This window comes from Onychomys torridus, chromosome 3, assembly GCF_903995425.1.
Source record: "Onychomys torridus chromosome 3, mOncTor1.1, whole genome shotgun sequence".
Classification (NCBI taxonomy): Eukaryota; Metazoa; Chordata; class Mammalia; order Rodentia; family Cricetidae; genus Onychomys; species Onychomys torridus.
This window is the reverse complement of record NC_050445.1, coordinates 112,356,634-112,376,985: the sequence shown is the minus strand read 5'-3', so window position 1 is coordinate 112,376,985 and position 20,352 is coordinate 112,356,634. Positions and strand designations below refer to the sequence as shown.

Here is a 20,352-nt window from a genome sequence, read left to right as displayed (position 1 = left end):
TCACTATATTCCTCCATGGATACACCCTAAATGACCTAACTTCCTCCCAGTAGGCCTCACATCTTAAAGATTTGCCTCCACTCAGCCATGCCGTGGGCTGGAAACCACGGGTTTAACACATGGGCCTTTGGGCACTTACCAAATCAAATCATTAGCAATATTTCACCCAAGATAGGACGAAGATCTGAGCTTGAAGCTGATAGGGAAGCATAGTGCAGTCCTTTCTTGACCAATCCTGAGGAGTTTGGCGACCCCTTGGTAACACTGGAGCCTCCAGTCCTTGGGGAGCTCCTGTTCCTGAATGGCTGGGTCACCCCACCCAGACCCAGGAGGCTTCAACAAAGCCCACAACAGCCTCTCTCTCTCTCTTTTTATTAAGAGGGTTTTTTAAATTCATTTTACACACCAAAAACAGACCCCTCTCTCTTCCCTCTTCCCCCCCCCCAGCATTCCCCTCCCCCCCCCCCGCCCTGCAACTCACCCCCCATTCCCTCCTCTGACAAGGTAAGGCCTCCCGTGGGAACTCAGCACAACAGCCTCTCTTAAGACGGGTATGAAGATGGCCACCTAGCTCTGCCCTGTCCTGGGACCCCTTGTACCTCTGTCCTTTGCTGTCTCCAGCCCCATGTCCACTGGCCTCCCTTCTTTCCTACTCCCGCAATATCGCATTCCACCCTGAAACCTTAGAACCTCCTGTCTCATTAGGATGTGTGTGGGAAGCAAGAGCCAGAGAGGACTGAGAATGGAGCTGTCTATGGGCCGGTGGTTCTTATACAAAGGCAGAGAAGCCTGCCAACGGTGTCAGTGGTGGGCGAGCGCTGCTGGACAGCACGTGGCTTTCGACGGGGAGTGTGTTTCCAGGTTTACGACCGTGAAAGAACTTGTTCGATAGGAAAACCAAGCCGTGAAAAGTGGTAGAACTTGTCGGGAGACTGGGCAAGTCAGATGCCCACTGCAGCAGGCAGCATCTCCAGCTGCACCTCACCACATGCAGAGTCAGGGCCAACCTCCCACCAGGAAACTTCTTACTAGTGGCCTCATGCCCCCGTTCACACACATGTGCACCCCAGACGGAAGTTCCAGCACAGACCAGAGTTCAGTACACTACATTTCAATACCGTTTTAAAAAGGAACTCCTGGGAAAATAAACACACTGTTGATTACTGAAGATCACAGAGAATCGTGTTGACTGACCTTCATCAGTGTGTAGACAGAGGTGATCATGCCATGGCATGCTAAATGCAACTCAGAAAAGCAGAGGTTTTAATTCTTTTGTGGGTTTTTGTTTGTTTTGTTTTTTGTATTTACAAATGGAAGTCTTGCTGAACTGTTCGGGCCTATGAATTCACCTCCCAAACAGATGAGAGGGTCCTTGTTGTTTACCCCAAAGGCCACAGGAAACATGGCAGTCTGGTCTGCTTTCCTCAGCCCTCCAGCCTGGGCATTTCTGCTGCATTGGGCTTCCTTCTTGTCAGATTCACAAAGCTTCCTCCTCTATAAATACCAACAGCTGCCTACTTTCTGTCTGCCTCTAACGCCATGCTGGCACGGGGGCTCCTCTATGGTTGCTGGAGGGAATGAAGGAAAGGACGTTCATGGCTCTTGTTCGGGGTCACACAGGGTTTATCATATGGGTTCAAGATGTGTTAGGGTTCCATGATACTTAAAGTTCGTTGGAAAGCATGGGCTGGACTCTGCTTCCACCACGGTTTCCCAGGGGTCCTCACAGTGAGCTAGGAGACAAAGTTCCCTCAGTCCACACTGTTCATCTGGCTCTTCCAGTGCGTGGGTATCAGAAAAGCAAGAACAGCACAGGGCTTTGAGGACCAGCCGCTGCCCAGCCCCAGGGGCATCCTTCACCCTGAACTGGTAGTGGTGTCCTGCATATGTTCAGGATATAGGGAGCCCTAAAATCTGAAACCTCAACCCTTCTACCCACAGTTTTGCTTAATAACTAATAATTAAATATTTGTTGAGTCAACAGAGGTTAGCAGAAGGAGCTTTGAATTCTGTGGGGAACCGGGACTCTACACAGATTAGGTAACTTATGAAATGTCTGGAAGAATGGGTAGGAGACATGGGAGTGCCACACAGACCCCTGCACATTGCATTGTGGGATTGTACACAGACCCCTGCACATTGCATTGTGGGATTGTACCAAGGCCTGGCACAGCAGGGAGAATTAAAACAGCACAGCGTCTCGGGTGTCCTGAGAAAGCTAAGCTTGGTCTTCCTAGAGACAAACACGTCAGAATGGACCTCTGCCATCTGAGGGATGTGCTACCATGATGGTGCCCAGATGTCAGTCTAGTGACGTCTGGAGCCACCACATCCTCTAAGATTTAACCCTGACTTCCCCTGAGGAGAGACCAGACCCCAGCCCCAGCTGCGTACCTCCTCACGCTGCTGACAGCTCTCGATGCTTACTAGTCATCCGTCCCCTGGATTGGCTGGGTGCTCTGTGTCTCCACTCCCACCCCTCTCCCCAACAAGGCTTCCTCCTTGAAGTTCCCGCTTCTGTAAGGGACTGGAGGGCAGCACAGTGCTGCTCTAGGTATAACTGGCTCTCCTCTCCCACCCTGCCATCCATTCTCCCTGCATCTCCTGTGGTACCCTCACAGATCATGGTGGCTCAGGCCATTCTTTTCTAACCACCCCCTACTGATTTCCCACAAGGCCCTGGCTCCTGATACTTGATGCTATGAAACAGTTTGGCTCAGCCAATCCTTACCTCCAGGAACTATGGAGGTCACCAAAATTTATTTACCCCCCCATCCCCCAAAAAAAGCAGTGCTAAATGGTTCTCTCTCCTGGATATATCCCTGAAGGTGACTGGGGGAAGACTCCTTTCAGAAGCCTTTAATCTTTAACTAGATGTAGAACTGCAGCCTCTGCACCCTCCAATGCTGCCAGCTGTCAGAGGGTATGCGCTGAGCCCCGTGAGTTTACTCCATCAATGTTTGGCCAAGTGCAAAGACACATCAAAGGTTCTCCCACTCCCTGGATTGCGCAACTCTGCAGGCTCTGGTGCATAAACAGAGCTGTGCTAACTGCAGGGAAACACTGACTCTTCCTTTGCTCAGAACTTGGGCTCTGTGTTGACTTTCGTGGCTGTTGTTTGAGTTTGGAGGGAAGCTCAGGTCAGGGACTAAAGAGAGTCTTGGTAGAGCTGAGCATATGTCTGAGTACTTCCTGTTGTGAATCTACACATCAGGGGGTGGGGGGAGTGCACCTGTCTCTGGATAACCCGCCCTCCTTTCCCAGGGTCCCCCACATGATGAGTGGAGAAGTCGGGAAAGGGATGCCTGGAGTGTGCCAGGAATCAAGAAAAGGATAGAGATGGATTTTTGTGTTTTCTATACATAAGCATTCAGAGTGTCTCCAAATTGGGGGATTAAAAAAACAAACACAGACGTGAAGCAAGTTCTTTCACTAAGAGGCGGGGCCTCCACTGAGGGGCAGGGCCTCCACTAAGGGGCTGGGCATCCACTGGACAGGGTATCACGACACCAAATCAGAACTTCACCTCCACTGCTCTGGATGTGACAGCCACTTGTGTCTTCACAGAACAGCCGAGGTAGCTGATGTCCAATGTTTACACTTCTGTAATTAACCAATGATGACATTCATAAAACCATCTCCCACTAATGCTGACTTTCTGTAACACAGTGCCCAAGGCTGGATGATTTATCAAGAAAAGAAACTAATTTCTTACAGTTCCAGGAAGTCCAGGGGCAAGGGGCCTGCATCTAATAAGACCTTCTTAGGCATCATCCAGAGCAGAAGTAGAAGAGCAAGAAAGTTTAGCCAAAGAGAGCAGCCAAGCCATGGCTCTGCCATTGCTGCTCACTTACGACAAGGCCAGTCTTCAATAACTCATTTGGTGAAGACATAGCCCTCAGACCTGCTCGGTTCTTGTCAGGCACCATCTCCTAACACTGTTGTATAGGGGATTATCCTCCCACCACATGAAGTTCTGTGGCACATTCAAACAGCACCCTGCTCCTGGGGCTGTCCACAGACTGTTTAACACCCAGTTCGTGGATCCGGACAACGTACTTTGAGAGGCTGCATGACCTCCAGAGTCAGTGAGCATGGGGACTTAACTGTGCTCTGAAACTGTGTGGCTTGACTATACCAGCTTGCTCCTGCCCACTTCACCATAGTAGACACTCACACACACAACCTTAGGGGACTTTGTCTTTATGTATCACAATCTCTTGGCAGGAAGAAGATGATGACGGTCTGCCAAAGAAGAAATGGCCCACAGTAGATGCCTCTTACTACGGTGGACGGGGCGTTGGAGGCATTAAAAGGATGGAGGTAAGAGCTCAGCCATCACGCAACTGTCTGTGTGGCAGCCCCTGGGGATAGAACCCCAGAGCAAATGCTGGTAGTCCGTCCTTAGGATTGGGGAGAGGTGACTTGTGAGACACAGATATGGGGAGATGGAATGGTGCAGCCTTTTAACTGCATGCCTGTGTCTTGCCCATCATGAGTCAGCAGAGGTCACTTGTTTGCCAACCCCCGCCACAGCAGTTTCTGTTTGCCTTGGACTAAAACTCCACTTCTTCTAGCCCATGGCTCCCCACTTTTGCCAACCTTCTGCTCTCCACTTCCCTTTTTTCCACACACCATACTTCTCTGGCTCATGATCCTAAAAGAACAGAGGACCTGGTGGCGTGCACATCACTCTGTCACTCTGGTTCTCGGGGGGCAAACTGTGCAATCCTGTGACTTTGTTTTATGGGATTTCACTTCCGTTAGGTTCGCTGGGGAGAAAAGGGCTCCACAGAAGAAGGTGCTAAGTTGGAAAAGGCAAAGAATGCGAGAGTCAAGATGCCAGAGCAAGAGTATGAGTTCCCGGAGCCCCGAAATCTCAACAACAACATGCGCCGGCCTTCTTCCCCCCGGAAGTGGTACTCCCCCATCAAGGTGTGTCTCTGCCCAGAGTCCCCTCAGCATTCCCTCTTCCCAGCTGTGAGCCAGCCTTCTTTTCTTCTCGATTATCTCTCTCCCTGCCTCCCACCATCGGCTCCAGGCCCTGACTCTGGCTTCTTGAGAAGTTAAGTCCTGGGAGGTGAGGAACGCTTCCAAGGGCCTTTGGTCACCATGGGTACACATGGCTCTAAATCTGTGGGCGGGGTCAGCACTCTTCTCTGTGTCCTTGCCCAGTGCAAACCTGCACTGTGACAGCCATCAGAACCCCAGAAACTTAGAGCTCAGGACTCTGGACTAAATCACCCCAACTCCCACAAAGCCTTTTCCCCATGGTTTGCAACCCAAGGTTCCAGCTGGACCCACTTCTGAGCCTCCAGTAAAAGTGAGAGAACCAGTCTGTCTCTCCTCCCACCCACACACATGCCCACAGCCTTGCCCCTCTTCTGGGAGCTGCATGGACAATTTTTTTTTTTTTGTCCTTCTCTGAGTATTGCTTAGCTTCAGAACAGCCCTTACACAAATCAAAAGAAATGCCAGGGTTGGGGAGATGGCTGAGTCTGTAAGGGGATTGCTGTGTAAACAGTAAACAAAGATCCCTGGAGCTCCCTGGATAGGGAGTCTAGCCAAATCAGTGCACTCTGGGTTCAGAGAGAGACTGCATCTCAAAAAGTAAAGCAGAGGGTGACTGAAACAGACGCACAAGTCAGACAGACTCTGGCCTCCACATGCACATGTGCACGCCTCTGGGTAGAATGTGACTGGACTGGAAGCCGCTGTTTCTCAGCAGAGTGAGCTCAGGCTCCCAGGAACTTCGATGCAGTTTCCATTTGGGCTTGTTTAAAGCCTTCAGATTCTTTTTTTAGGATAACTCCCCGAGGCAAAGGGTTGAACTCTGAGCTGTTGAAGCCCGGCTGGCTAGAGGAGCCGCTGTTGCTGCTCAGTGAGGAACGTGCAGTGGCGTGCAGACATGTGCAGACAGGAAGGAGCCGAGAGGATCCTCAGAGATGAGAAGAAAGGGGATTTTCTGTGCTGCCATTTTCAGGAATCCACCTTGTGACTAACACCGCATCCTTGGTTGTAGCTGAATTTTCATTTCTGGAATCTTCGAGGTTAGAAGGGCATGTTGTTCCTTTCTTAACCGGTGGCCTCGGACTGAGTTTTGCTAAATGAGTCAGGATGTGGACAAATACATTTAGAAATCTGAAAATGTTGCCAGCGCCCTCCTGGAATCCGCATCTGCTCAGTGAGCGCTGTCAAGTCCCTGGGCACAGGTACTGAGTGGAGGGGCTTCTCAGCCCTATTTGATCTGGGTAATGGAGGGCAGAGGAAGCCAGAATGAGAGTCCCGGGCTTGGAGGTCCAGTCTCACAAAAGACCTCCAAGATGCCCTCAAGCCTTGCCTAGTTCAGCTGCTAGCTCGAAACTACTCCACCTGCCAAGCCTTAAGATTCCATAGCCAAACTTCCAGTCTAATACTCTTCTGCTGTCCCAAGGACTTCTGACTGGCTAGTGCCCCCCCTTCCTCTTTGAGAACGAGTCTCCCTAAGTTACACAGGACGCCCCAGAACTCACGGCAGAAGGATCACAGGCATATGTCACCACGCTAGGATCCTGGCTCCTGAGCTTCCTTGGTCGTTATAATAAACCACACATTCTCACAGTGTGGTCCCCAAACCATCAGCCCATGAACTTGTTATAAAACACATTGAGGGGTCCCATTTAAGACTGGTTGCATCAGAAACTCCAACGAAGATCCCAGAATCTGGGTTTTAATGAGCTCAATAGACAAGTTGTCACCAGAGGTCATGGACAGCATTGCCTGAGGCAGGGCTAGGTCTCAGAGGATAGGAACTGGGCACCCAGGTTATTGAAATGAGCAAAAAGCTTGGCCATTTCTCTGTGATATGTCAGGAGCAAGGAAACCCAGGCTACATTTCACATCAGGGCCATTTTAACACCCACCGCATTGATGTTAAGTGACTTGGAATGCAAGTCTTGGAGACACCTCACAGGACAGATGGAGGAAGCCTGGGCACGACTCTGGTCACGGGCAAGCTTACAGGCTCCTCCCGCCTGGAGAAACACCTAATGCCTGCAGTCACACATGCCCTCTGCTAGGCAGGAGATGGGTGGGTCACAGTTAAGGAGATTATCTCGGGTTTTATGAGCCTTCTCACTGACTCTCACCCCCTGCGGGCACCAATTCTGCTTTGAGGCCCCTTAAACAGCAGGGAACCTGACACAGAGCAGGTACTCCATCCACCAGCTCCCACTGAAGAGCTGAAGCATGCGGCATGGCCAAGAAACCACTCCCTAGCATACGGTTCGACTGCACAGTTCCATTGGCATGCTCTGTCCTGGAGGAGGACATTTAATGAAAGATTTGTGAAGGAGAGCACAAGTACAGGAAGGACCCGAGAAGTCCAGAGGGTGAGCAGGTTCTCTACCAGCAGTCCAGACCTATGTTTAACGCACGAACTTCGTGCTGAGCCTTTTCTAGTCAAGATGCCTGTGGGCATCAACAGGACCTCCTAAACTAGAAAGTCCCGTGTGGTGTCCTCTCATGGTGCCTGTCATAGTTCTGCACTGACACAGAAGTCACACCACAAATGGCAGGGCTGAGAGAAGGTGAACTAGGCTCAGAGGCCCCACAGTGAGGCCACCAGGAACAAGAGGAGTCCTTGCACCCCTAGGCCTGGGGGGCCCAGTGAGAGGAGAGCACAGCCATCAGTAGCTGTGGCTGAGGACCAGAGATCAGCAGCCTTCACTACCTACCACTTGTTTCCTTATGGCCCACAAGCAAAAGATGACTTTGACATTTGTTCTATTTTAAAAAGTGTTATAAGATCTATTTTGATTATAATTTTCCCTTCCCTCTACCCAACTTCATTCTCTCTCTCTCTCTCTCTCTCTCTCTCTCTCTCTCTCTCTCTCTCTCTCAATTAAAAACAACAATAAGGAAAAATAGGCACACCAAAAGCATGCAGTGTGTTTTGTGCTGGCCAACTCCTGGACACGGGGCCTGCCCCGGAGTGTTGTTGATAAACCCAATGACATTCTGCTGGAGAAATTTTCTGATTTTCTCTTTCCCAGCAGCTATCAACTGCAAATAGCTTCTTGGCTAGGGATGGGACTTGGTGCCCACTTCCCGTCCTCCATGCTGGAATTTCGTCTAGCTTGAACTTGTGCAGGTCCCCTGTGTGCTGTCACAGTGCGGCCCGCTCATAGGAGCCATAGCCCTGTTGTGTCTGGTGCACATAGGAGCTCCCAGAGACTGCGGCTCTGACGGTTTTAACTGATTATAGAAGTCCTTATGTACCCTCCTCAGTTTTCCTCTTCCTGAAGCCCCCTAGTCTTTGTTCTTTGGCCCCTTCTAGAAGGTGTGTGTAGACCTGTGCCCTATAAGAATACAGTTACCACAGGGAGACAGGGAAGTGGACAGGGACATAAGAAACAAACACCCCCACTCACCCTCAGCTCCCTCTCGCAAGTCCACGAGCCGAAAGAAGCTAGCTGGGGCAGAGGCAGCATGTGAAGATGTGCAGACAGTAGGTGAGGACAGGTGGCTCCTGAAGAATGGCCAGTCCACCTTCCATCCCCGCTGTGAGCAGGGAGAACCCTACGCCCAGCCCCAAACTCTCGTCAGATCCTGGGACCACATCTAGCTGCTCTCCAGCAAAAGTGACTGGAATCATCTGCTGGGTAAAATGGGTCTCAAGGGACCCACCTCCTTCCTTCGTTCCCAGGAGTTGAGAAGCAGGTGGGCATGCTTGCTAAGCAGCCCCGCAGGAGCTGAGGGGAAAGGGTTACAGTGGGCTCCTCCTCTTGTCCCCACATCGTACCCCGAGCTATATTAAGACACTGACCACACCAACCACACTCTCCCCATCCTGGTTCCAGGCTCAGGATGGGGGAATTTCCCCTGGCATTTAACTGCATTTTCCTTTGCTTGGTTTCTGCTTCCTTGGTTTACAGCACCCCATGCTTCTCATTAAACAGAACTGGTCATCTCAGACAAGTTAAGTCATGCCCAGATACATGGCCACCGGCTGGATGAAAACAAGGCCTGACTGCAGACTTCAGAGGGGCTATCCATCTCTTTTTCCAGTAGCTTCTCCACATGTCAGGAAGTGAGAGAAATGATACAAAAGGGCTGAGCCAAAGCCTGCCTTGAAAGACAGATGGGCTGCTCCCCGCAGGACAGGCAAACTGTGAGTGACAGGGTTGTGGATTTAACTATTGTGTATTTCAAAGTATAGACATTTAACTTTCTATTCAGAGCAGCGCTATAAACTGAGCTATGTTCAAGTTTCCATCTCATCCGAATCCACTAGCTAAGATAGCCCTAAAGGACAACAAACTGAAAGAGAAAACAGCAATGCCCCAGGGTGCTTAGATGATGATCTGCTGGGTCTCACCATCATCCAGGCCAAGCTGCATAGGCCTTCGCCTCTCTCCGTGCATTTAAGTTATCCTCTGAGGCACAGTGAGGTGTGGTTGTGGAGCCTGGTACTGGTAACTTTCCCATTTTATAGTCAAGCTGTGTCAGCTTCATATGGAAGAAGCTATTTGAAATGTCAGCTAAACCCTGGCTGGGACTCTGAGGTTTGGGGTGGAGTCTTTGTAATAGTTTCACAGAAGCAGCCGCCATTCTGCCCAGGGAATGAAGACCAGAGTCTAAAGTATACAGTGTGTACAAGCTGAGCCTGATGGACACCCAAATGTGACAGAGAAAGTGCCCACCCCACCCACCTGGGGCCTTAGGGAAGGGATCTTCTGGTCCTCTGGGACACTTGTGGCTTCAAAAGGGAGTCATGAATAAGCCTGACACTGTGGCTTCAAAAGGGAGTCATGAAAGTGGTAGTTTTCTGTGGTGTTCAGAAAATCTGGGCTCCGAAAACCTTTGTCAGAAACTTAGCTGACTTTTAAAGCTTTTTTTTTTTTTTTAAACTTAATTTAAAAAATTTATTATTGTGTGGGAGAGAGTGCATGATGGGAGAGGAGCTTGTGCCACAGCTCACATGTGGAGGTCAGGACAACTTTGTGTGTCAGTCTGCTATCTCCTTCCACCTTTACATGGGTTCTGGGAACCACATTCAAGTGACCAGCTAACCTGGCAAGCACTGTTACCTGCTGGGTTATTTCATTGACCCCTAGAGCTAATTTTTGTTCTTAGTTGGTTGTGACCAGCCCACTCTCTTCCCTAACGCTTCCTTCGACTCCTGCCTTGGCACAGAAAGAGGTGGAGGCTGTTATCTGCCTTCCTTCCTGTGCCACAAATGGAGGGCTTTGGGTTTGCTTGTGGGGCGGTCAGAGTTCAGAACACTGAAGAGACAGTGGAGTGAGATGTCTAAGACAGAGGGAGCAGCTCACCTACTGAGAGTCAATACCTACAGGCTAGACCCATATTGTTCTTGATACACATGACACAGGTCAGTCAGGCTGAGTTCCAAGCACAACTCTCAGAAGTAGAAACACACACTCATGTGTATACACACACACACACACACACACACACACACACACACACACACACACACTTTAAGAAGAGCACACCCCGGGTAGTTGGGACAGCTCTGTGCTGCAGGCTGGGGAAGAGGAAGGTCCAGCTGCAGCTTCCCGGGGTTCTCTGGTACTCTATGCTTAGGCTCTGTGTGGCCACCTGCTCCACCAAGGAGCATAATTTGCTTTTTCTTGGGACTGCATAGCTAAGCTATGTGTGCAACTTTCCATGTCTGCTGAGCTAATTAATTCCTTTCTTCATTAGCCAAATTTTCTTCTTTAAGCCTCATGCCATGGGTCCTCGTTTGTCCAGGGGTTGAGTGACTAGCAGATAAGGGGATATGGGTGGGCTGATTCATGAGCCAAATACTAGGAGCCCCTCCCTCCTAGAAAACAAAGGCATTCACCCACCTAAATACCCTGAGCTGTAAGGACTTGTCCCTAGGAACCTTCAAGGAAACATTTAGCTGACACTTAGCATTGCCTTGTGCAGAAAATTGCTATGCACATAGTCCAGCAGTGACACTAAACCCATTTCAGAATATTTCCAAAGGCTTTTGTAGATTCTTTGCAATAGGAGATGAGAAACTCAATACTCGGCAAGATCACATTGAACCCGCAGGAGCTTAAGCAACAGTTGGCCAGTGTTCAAGAGTTTAGTTTTTCAGGTGTGTGTGTCTAACCCTCCAGGAAGTGACGTCAAAGCCTGGAGTTCTCTGGGATGATCAGTGCTGGCAGCATAAAGCGTTTATTAAAGCTGAGCTCTGCAGATGTCCCCTGCCTTCCTATCATCGTCCCCCAGGACACTATACACACCCATGCAATCAAATGTACCCAACAGCCCTGTATGATGTAACCTTCACGTGGAGGTCTAAGATACATATGCACACAACCAAAACACAGCCATCACAAAATTAACACTCTCCTCATCACATGCTCTTCACCCTAACATTCCCTATTATACTTCTCTAAATTTCTAGTCCTAACACATAAAATGGATCTCATGAGAACCTAAAGGGTTGCAACCCTGCTGTCAGTGCTGTGGGGTAAAGCTCTTCAGCCAGGCCTTCATGAGCAGGTTCTGCAGTGTGTGAGCTTTGGGGTCAGACATACATGGGCTCCAATTGCAACTCCTGGTGACAAGGTGTCTGTGGGAAAGTCATATGATCCCTCGGAGTCTCCACTGTCTCCAGACGGCTCTGAAGGCTACTGAGAGAAATAAATGAGAGGCTGTGGTGTGATTCAGCACCCAGAACAGGCACATAGCGGTGGACAGAACCAAACACGCATTGCGTGGGAAAGCTGGTGTTCCAGGGGGCAGAGGTACACAGCAAGCTGGTGACCACAGAATATGGCACTGGGTGGCCAGGGCTGGCCTGGTTTCCTCTCATACATGATAGACTCCAAGAGGTTAAACAGCACAGATTTCTTATCTCACAGTTCTGAAGGTGAGAAGCCCACAGGTCTTAGCAGGCGGAAAAACCTAAGTCAGGGCCAGGCTGTTCTCCTTTCAGAGGCTCCGGAAGAAAATTTGTTTCCTTGTGCAGATCTAAGGCTGCCTGCACTTAATGGGCTTGAGCTCCTTCCTCCCTAAGGCCAGTACCCCTGGTTAGAGTCCTCTGAGACACCCTGAGACACAGCTCTGAACCCTCCCCCCTGTCTCCCGGGGTGAAGGACCTGTGTGGCCTCCTTGAGCCCGCCATGGGTGGTCCATGCTGGGTTCTCATCCCCATCATTTAGTTGGTCAACAAAGCCCCTTTTGTCCTATAAAGTAACATAGTTGGAAGTTCTAGGGAGTTCTTTTTGAGGTGCACTTTTATCATAAACTGAGCGCTCTGTAGCTACTGAGGGCCTGGCCGTGGACTTCCATGTAGGGGCCTTTGGTGGTTGTGTTTTTCCTTGGGGGGAGGGCAAGGCATTGTCTTCCTGAAAGGACGCTGGTGTGGTGTGAAGATACGGGCCCAAGGATTGAGAGCCATGAGGGCAAAATCCAAGAGACTGAATGAGCCTCACGGGGAAGATTTAGAGCTGAACTGGCATTTTCCCCACCTCAGAGAGAGGTGAGGGAGGGGGTGCCCTGTATGTATGTGTGTTTGTGTGTTTGTGTGTGTGTGTGTGAGAGAGAGAGAGAGAGAGAAAGAGACGTTGACACTGAGTGCCTTCCTCAATCACTCTCCACCACCTTATTTATCAAGGCAGTCCCTTGATGAGCCCAGAACTCACCCATCAGCTAGTCAGGCTAGCCAGCCTGCCCTCCTGTGCTCTTGGATGGCTTACCTGTCAGGGGCAGCTGCACTTCAGCTCTCAGGCTTGCATGGCAGGCACTGTCTCCTCCAAGCTGTCTTCCCAGCCCTGTTCTCAGCTCTTAGAGTGTGTCCTTGCACTCAGAGTGGAGAGTCCCTGACCCCCATTCACAGTGTCACCTGAGCTCTGCTTCTGACTCAATGGGACAACCTCGAGAGTTCTCCGGATCTGCAGCAGCTGTCCACCAGGCTGGTATTGTGTGTAATCTTCTTGCATTTGTTTTGTTTCAGGGAAAACTCGATGCCTTGTGGGTTCTGCTAAGGAAGGGATATGACCGAGTGTCCGTGATGAGGCCACAGCCAGGAGACACGGTAAGATGTGCTGAGGGTCTCTCTCTCTCTCTCTCTCTCTCTCTCTCTCTCTCTCACACACACACACACACACACACACACACACACACACACACTTACTTCTTTCTCTTTCCCTCTGTTTTAGCAGTGCCGGAATAACTGCTCATATACAACATTAGCTGTTGTTTCCTGTGCTGACAAATCAGATGCTAATTTCTTAAATCCTGGTTGTTAGCAGACCTTGTGTTTGGATTTGCTCCTCTGAAAAGGTTTTGACAGCAGTTCACTGGGTTTAGCTTCCTAGAACTTGAGATTTTCAGTCTAGAGTGAAGTGAGTGACAGGTCCAGGGAGGCTCATGCTGCAGGCAGCCTCCAGGGGGAGGTCTGTGGTCCTCATCTGCACAGGCCGCTGGAGAGACACCACCAGTGCTCCAGGAGGGGCATGAAGGCTGCAGAGAGTTCCAGCTATCTGTCCAAGGGCGATGGCCAGCTGTCCAGGACTCTAGGGGGCTTCTACTCTGGGGTTTACCAGGATCTATCAGAGCCCATGAAGACTCTCCCCTAGGGGGGGTTTCACAGGTCAAGCCACCCTAGAAACCAGGCAGCCAGTGGCTTCTCTTTGTAAATGGAGACAAAAGGTGAGTAATACTCCTTCTTAGGAGAGGTTTTCGCATCCAGGCTCAGAGCAAAATTCTCTTAGCTTCCAGCCACCTGCATCTTCCTTGGAAGCTGGCCCATTTACCCAAACACGGAATAAAGATGTTGAGTTAAGGACTTCTTTGAGTCAGGAAGACTTGAGCTTGAAGCTACTTTCTGCCTGGGGAGAAAAACTTCAGGCGAACTCCCAACCTCGGTGTTTCATCTTTGTAAATTTGGTAATGGTAACTGTGCTGTGGTACAGCTGGCAGGTAATGGTAACCCCTTGTCTGAGTTGCGTTTCCTGTTGCTATGATAAAATACCACAAGAAAAGGAACTTAGTGTAGGGGCTGAAGAGAAAGCTCAGCAGTTCGAGCCCTGGCTGCTCTTACAGGGAATCTGCATGGCTGCTCACAGCACCTATAACACACCGAGGCCCTCTTCCAGCCTTTGTGGGCACCAGGCACACATGTGGTGGACATACATACATGCAGGCAAAACACCCACACATACGGAAATAAATGAATAGCAATTTAGGAGGGGAAGGATGTGTTCTAACTCAGTTTGAGGTTAAAGTCCATCATGGCAGAAGAAATCACAGCAGCCTGTCACACAGCTCCCACAGTCCAGAAGCGGGGAGGACTGAATGCTGATGTGCAGCTCACCTCTCCTTCTTGCGCAGGACCCAGGGAACTGGGCTGCCCACCTATAATGTGGGTCTCCAACCTCAGTTAACCTACTCGACAGAGTCTTCACAGTGTCTGAGGCTAAGACACACTCCCCCAGGTGTGCCTGAGGCTGAGACCCCCCCACAGCTGTGCCTGAGGTTAAGAACCCCCCCCAGGTGTGCCTGAGGCTGAGAACCCCCCACAGCTGTGCCTGAGGCTGAGACCCCCCACAGGTGTGCCTGAGGCTGAGACCCCCCACAGGTGTGCCTGAGGCTGAGACACCCCCCACAGGTGTACTTGAGGCTAAGACCCCCCACAGGTGTGCCTGAGGCTAAGAACCCCCACAGGTATGCCTGAGGCTGAGAACCCCCACAGGTGTGCCTGAGGCTGAGAACCCCCCAGAGCTGTGCCTGAGGCTGAGACACCCCCCACAGGTGTACTTGAGGCTAAGACCCCCCACAGGTGTGCCTGAGGTTAAGAACCCCCCACAGGTGTACCTGAGGCTGAGGACCCCCCACAGGTGTGCCTGAGGCTGAGAACCCCCCAGAGCTGTGCCTGAGGCTGAGACCCCCCACAGGTGTGCCTGAGGCTGAGACACACCCCACAGGTGTACTTGAGGCTAAGACCCCCCCACAGGTGTGCCTGAGGCTGAGAACCTCCCCACAGTGTACCTAAGAGAGTTCTAGAACAGAAAAGACCACTGTGGCATGGCCACCCTCCTTCCTCCCTTTGATTTGCATAACCTCAGGACACTCACTACAGACCTGCGGTGATGACTGTAGAGATTTATGGGGCTGACCACATTTTCCATCAACTCGAGGTCACTCTCACCAGCCATGTGCCGGTGAACAAGAGTCACAGGTTCTGAATTTTCCTCTAAAGCAAAACAAAAACAAAAGTCCCAGCCACACTGAGCTGCTTCAGTGTTGAAACCCCCTAAGCCTGGCAGCTCCTCCAGTGGCTCCACCCCGTGGCTCCTGTCTGGTCCTTCTCCAGTCAACACACCTGCAAGGACAGACAGGTGCAGGCCCAGCCCACCACTGCAAGGGTTTCAGACACTTGAGCTCATCACCACAGAGCTGACCACGCCCCACAGGACAGCCGTGGGGGGTTCCCCCCCCTGACACCCTCTTTTAGCCCTAGGGAGGCTTGAATCCCACCAGGGAATCCCTAGGTCAGTGTAAAAGAGAAAGTGACGTGACTGTTTAATAGCCAGTGACCCAAAGGATCCTAACATTTTAAAAAGTTTTACCATGCACGGGTACCTTGCTTGCACCAATCCCTGCTTCCAGTAAACAGGCACTGGGGTGCCCTTTCTAAAGCAAAGCGTTCAGTGTGTCCTTCTTGACTTCTGACTTGTGAGGAAAGAGAGAGAGAGAGAGAGAGGCTCCCGCATCTTGGATTGATCTAGAAAAGCCTCCCTTTCTAATTCATCTGCTGTTCACTCTCATTCCCTGGCCAACTCCAGACTCCAGCCGCATGGCACTCTGAGCCCTGAACATGCTGGGATCTTGCCATGTCTCCGGTGGTCCTGTTTCTCTGCCTGCTGTACCTTCCCTTCCCCTCCACATCTGTTAGCTTGGCATCACTGCTCACCATCTTCATGGTGACCCCGTCAACACAGAAATCTAGACCCATGCTTCCAGCATGGCAGTACCTAAGCAGAACCCATGTGACACATGAGGAAACCAAGTATCCTTTGCACATCTTGTAGATTGTCCCCAAGGTTTCCTACACACATGAGCAGCTCAAACTTCAGGAAATTTCACTCATCTTTCAAGGACAAATGGTTGAAGGAATTCACAAGGTTTAGCCTCTGAAGAAAAACTCAGAAGGCTCGAGAAAGCTTTTCAGTGGCCATTTTCTTAGTCATTGTGTTTTCCTCCCATTTTGTAAACCTGTCTTTATTCCCCTTACTATTATAGCCGAGGAGTGAGCGTTCCATACCATTAAGTGTTTGTCCTAAGATTATCTTAAAGAGACTGTGCCATCTTTCGTGGTGTATTTTTTCTTTGGGAGATATTTATTCCCAGGTATTATTATACTAAAACTGGGAAATGTTCCTCTGGGTAAGTGTCCAGCTCTGGACCAGAGCAGTCGCATGCAGAGAACTAAAGCTGTCATAGGCATTCCCAAGTCACAGCCCCAGAAGTTTCCATGAATGTACTTTCCTGTCAGCATCTTCAGCGAATTCCTGGGACTCGGGAAAATCATCTCTTTGACAGAAGCTCAATTGGTGGGACCCGTTTGCAGATGTTACTTGTCTCTTTCTTCAGTTCTCTGTGCGTGCTTTTGATCCACCATTAAGGTTCATTTTATTTTTTAATTAATGTATGTGTGGGGGATATCTGCAGGTGGGTGGGAGGCCCACAGAGGAGCATCAGATCTCCTGGAGCTGGAGTTACAGAAAGTTGTGAGTTGCCTGACATGGATGCTGGGAACTGAACCCAGGTCCTCAGCAAGCACAAATGTTCTTACCCATTGAGCCATCTCTTCAGCCCTATTGATCCACTTTTCTATTGAGTATTTCAAGGCTGACTTTTCCAAAGATACTTTCTTAACTAAGCTTAGCATACAGGAATAAGGCAAGGTAGGCCCATCAGTAGGCCAAGATCCCACAGAGCTGGGGACTCCTATGGTAGAACTGGGGGTTTCTATAGCCGACCAGTGGTTCTCAAAGCTGGGCTTCAGAATCACTTTGAAAGCTTAACAGGTTGCTGGGCCTCATCGAAGAGATTTCCACTCAGTCCCTGTGGGCAAGACTGGGAATTAGCATTTCTAAGTGACTCCAGATGACACTAATACTGCAAGGCTAAATTCACACTTAGAGCCAGAGAGATAATTGAACTGAGTACCATCAGACACCCCTGGCCCCACAACCCTGAGAGCTTGGATTTTAACAAGATTTCTATACGTACCTGACTGCCAAGTCATTACATCCTGTATTTCCTCTATTGGCTCAGTTGCAAAATACCTTATCTAGCTTAATAAGAAATAGTAAGCTCGCTGGGCAGTTATAAGATCATAGTAGCCAGTTTCTTTTGTGATTCTTCCATGATACCAATTTTTGCACTGTCAGTGGTGGCACATGCCTTTAATCCCAGTACTCAGGAGGCAGAGGCAGGTGGATCTCTGTGAGTTCAAGGCCAGCCTGGTCTTCAGAGGGAGATCCAGGACAGGCACCAAAACTACACAGAGAAACCCTGTCTCGAAAAAAATCAAAAGAAAGGAAGGAAAGAAGGAAGGAAGGAGGGAGGGAGGGAGGAAAGAAAGGAAGGAAGGAAGGAAGGAAGGAAGGAAGGAAGGAGGGAGGGAGGGAGGGAGGGAGGAAAGAAAGGAAGGAAGGAAGGAGGGAGGAAGGAGGGAGGGAGGGAAGGAAGGAAGGAAGGAAGGAAGGAAGGAAGGAAGGAAGGAGGGAGGGAAGAAAGGAAGGAAGGAAGGAAGGAAGGAAAAGAAATGAGGAAAGAAAAAGAAAGAAATGTTAAGCCCTGATCTGCTGAAGTCTCCCTAGCTGGGAGTCCTGTGCCTAGATCACTAATTTCAAACACATTGTTAGGTAAGAAATGTTGGGTGACATGTAGATCAGAGTTTCTGGTTCTGGGAATTTCCAGGCTGGCCCAAGGCACATGGATCCCACTCCAGTGATTCTGTTGATTTGCTCTGGCTGTGGTTTGGGCTCTCTGGGCGGTTCTAACAGGCATCCAGGACTGAGAACAAGTGAACTGGTTCCACATAGGTGTCATCCTTTTCTAAGGCAAGTCTCCATATTCTGAAACTCTAAGAGTGTTGTTGGTATCCAGGAAGTGGACGAGTCACAATCTCCGTCCATCTCACAGCCCCTTTCCTCCCAGGAAGGAATGGCAAGTCTAGATTCTGGCTGCTGACGTTGTAGTTGTTTGGGTAAGGAGGATAACCCCACCTTAAGTCTCTCTGGATGGAAGTAGGTGCATCTTTCCACAGCCTAAGCCCTCCCCTTCTTTCTGCCCCAGCATGAACTGCAATGCCTCACGTGCTCCTGGATGACCCATGGAGTGAGACCTTTGTTTTGTTTTTAGCTCCTTGGTTGCTCTCAGATCTGGCATGGGGATTGGGGGCTGGTACATTCCATCACTCCCTGCACACAACACGCTCTGAGCTTGTTTTGAAGACTGGGAACTCCTTGCAATCAGCATAGATCTGAGAAAACGCACATGTAAATGCATTTGTAAACAGTGTCTGCCGCTCATCCGACACACAGCCAGGCCAGGTTGAGCAATCTGAGCTCCAGCCCCAGGGCTGGCTTCTGCACAGCTGTTTTTGACAAGGGAACAAGGTTGGTCATGTGGGCACTGTGTCTGCGCTGTCACAGGGAATAGAATGAGCTGAGTAGGTTGTCTCCCAGGGTGTCCTCAGCCTGCTACCTTCAAAACAGGCAAGCCTCCGGTATCACGCACGGACACTGGGCAAGCTTACCTGCCTCCATCTTCTTGTTCCTTCTTCTTCATGAGGCCTGCATTCCCTCTTTTTCATCTTCCCATGTTCTTTTTAATATTATTTCTTTAACTTCCACTTTCTAATGCTTCCATGGTTCCTGGCCCTCAATCAAACATCTGCTGTACTCCCACAAAGGATCTACTGCTGGGATGGGCCGTGGTGATGCCCTGTGGAGTAGCACTTCCTTCTGGCATTGGAGTTCGGTGTACCGTCACTGCTCTACCCGTAAATGGTCACAGGAGCACAGAGCCATTCGAGGTGATGTGGAGCACCTGTGACATCCATTCACAGGGCAGACACTAAAGCTCAGGACGGGGGCTCGTCTCTCTGCAGGCACAGCTGGAAAGAGGAGCAGAAGAACGCATTTAGGGCTTCTAGATTTGACCCCCACTCTGTCCTCTGCTCCTCCCCTCACTCAGGCTGTGAGTTGAGCCCTGAGTAGTGCTGGGTGTTCCGTGACAAGCACTGAGTAGGGAGTGGGAACAAACAGGCAGGTCCCCAAGCACAGCCTGGTGTGAATGGCTCTGGGATGTGGGCTGAAACTCCCAGGAAAGCATCTTGGCTGCTGTGGAGTCAAAAGTGGCAGCTTAAAGTGACATCTGAGCTCAGAAGGGCTGTGGGAGAGAGACTTAGGCAAAGCACTTCAAGTAGTACTTCAAGGAGATGCCAGGTGGCATGGGGGACAGTGAGGCATGTGGGGTGATGGTCACAGGACCCCGGCCAGGGACAGTGGCGATTCCCTGCCAATGTAAGCAAGTTATGCTCATAACTGTGTTTGAGGAAGGGCACACTGCTGTAGTATGTACACAGCGGCAGAGAGGGGTGACAGTGAGGAGGGCCGATTCTGGATTAAGGAGACACCAAGGCGGAGTTACTGGTGTGGTACCAACCCTGTGTGGGAAACAGAGGACCAGTGCCAGGACTCCAGGTGCTGGCCCAAGTGGCAGAGCTGCCTCTGCTGCCAGTGACAGGAAGAGTTGGGAGGGCAGAGGTGGGTGATAGTGTCTGGGTAGGGGTGGGGGGGGGGACTGGGTAAACCGGGGGATTCGGGGAGAAACAGGTTAAAGCTGGAATCCCCAGGGTCAGTCACATAGCCTTTAAGTGGGATGGAGAAAGGAAAGAGAAGGGATCGTGGAAACTAACATGGAGAGAGAACCAGAGGAGAAGCGGTGGCATGTAACTCTCTGTCTCTCTGTCTCTGTCTCTGTCTGTCTGTCTGTCTGTCTCTCTTAAATAACTAATTTAAAAGCTTTTCCTGAGCGTTATTTTCCTATTTTCAAATCAATAATGATGAGAAGAATTGTGTTGTCTAAATTAGGTGTGGTGGCGCACACCTTTAATCCCAGCACTCGGGAAGCAGAGACAGGAAGATCTCTGTGAGTCTGAGGCCAGCCTGGTCTTCATAGCGAGTTCCAAGACAGCCAGTGTTATATGGTGACACCCGGTCTCAAAAAACAACAACAACAAAAAGAATCTGTTATCTATGTCAAAGTCAAATTTTTCTTGCACAATAGACAACGTGTGTACACTGGCTTGTG

General features: G+C 50.3%; 1 protein-coding gene across 1 annotated transcript in view; it reads left to right on the top strand.

Annotated features, from left to right (window-relative positions):
* Positions 1 to 20,352, top strand: part of Antxr1 (ANTXR cell adhesion molecule 1) — a 194,036-nt gene that overhangs the window by 132,938 nt on the left and 40,746 nt on the right. The window contains exons 15-17 of the mRNA XM_036182094.1: positions 4,228 to 4,323; positions 4,768 to 4,935; positions 12,977 to 13,057. Of these exons, the coding sequence (XP_036037987.1) occupies positions 4,228 to 4,323; positions 4,768 to 4,935; positions 12,977 to 13,057 (345 nt within the window). The remainder of the gene's footprint in view (positions 1 to 4,227; positions 4,324 to 4,767; positions 4,936 to 12,976; positions 13,058 to 20,352) is intronic.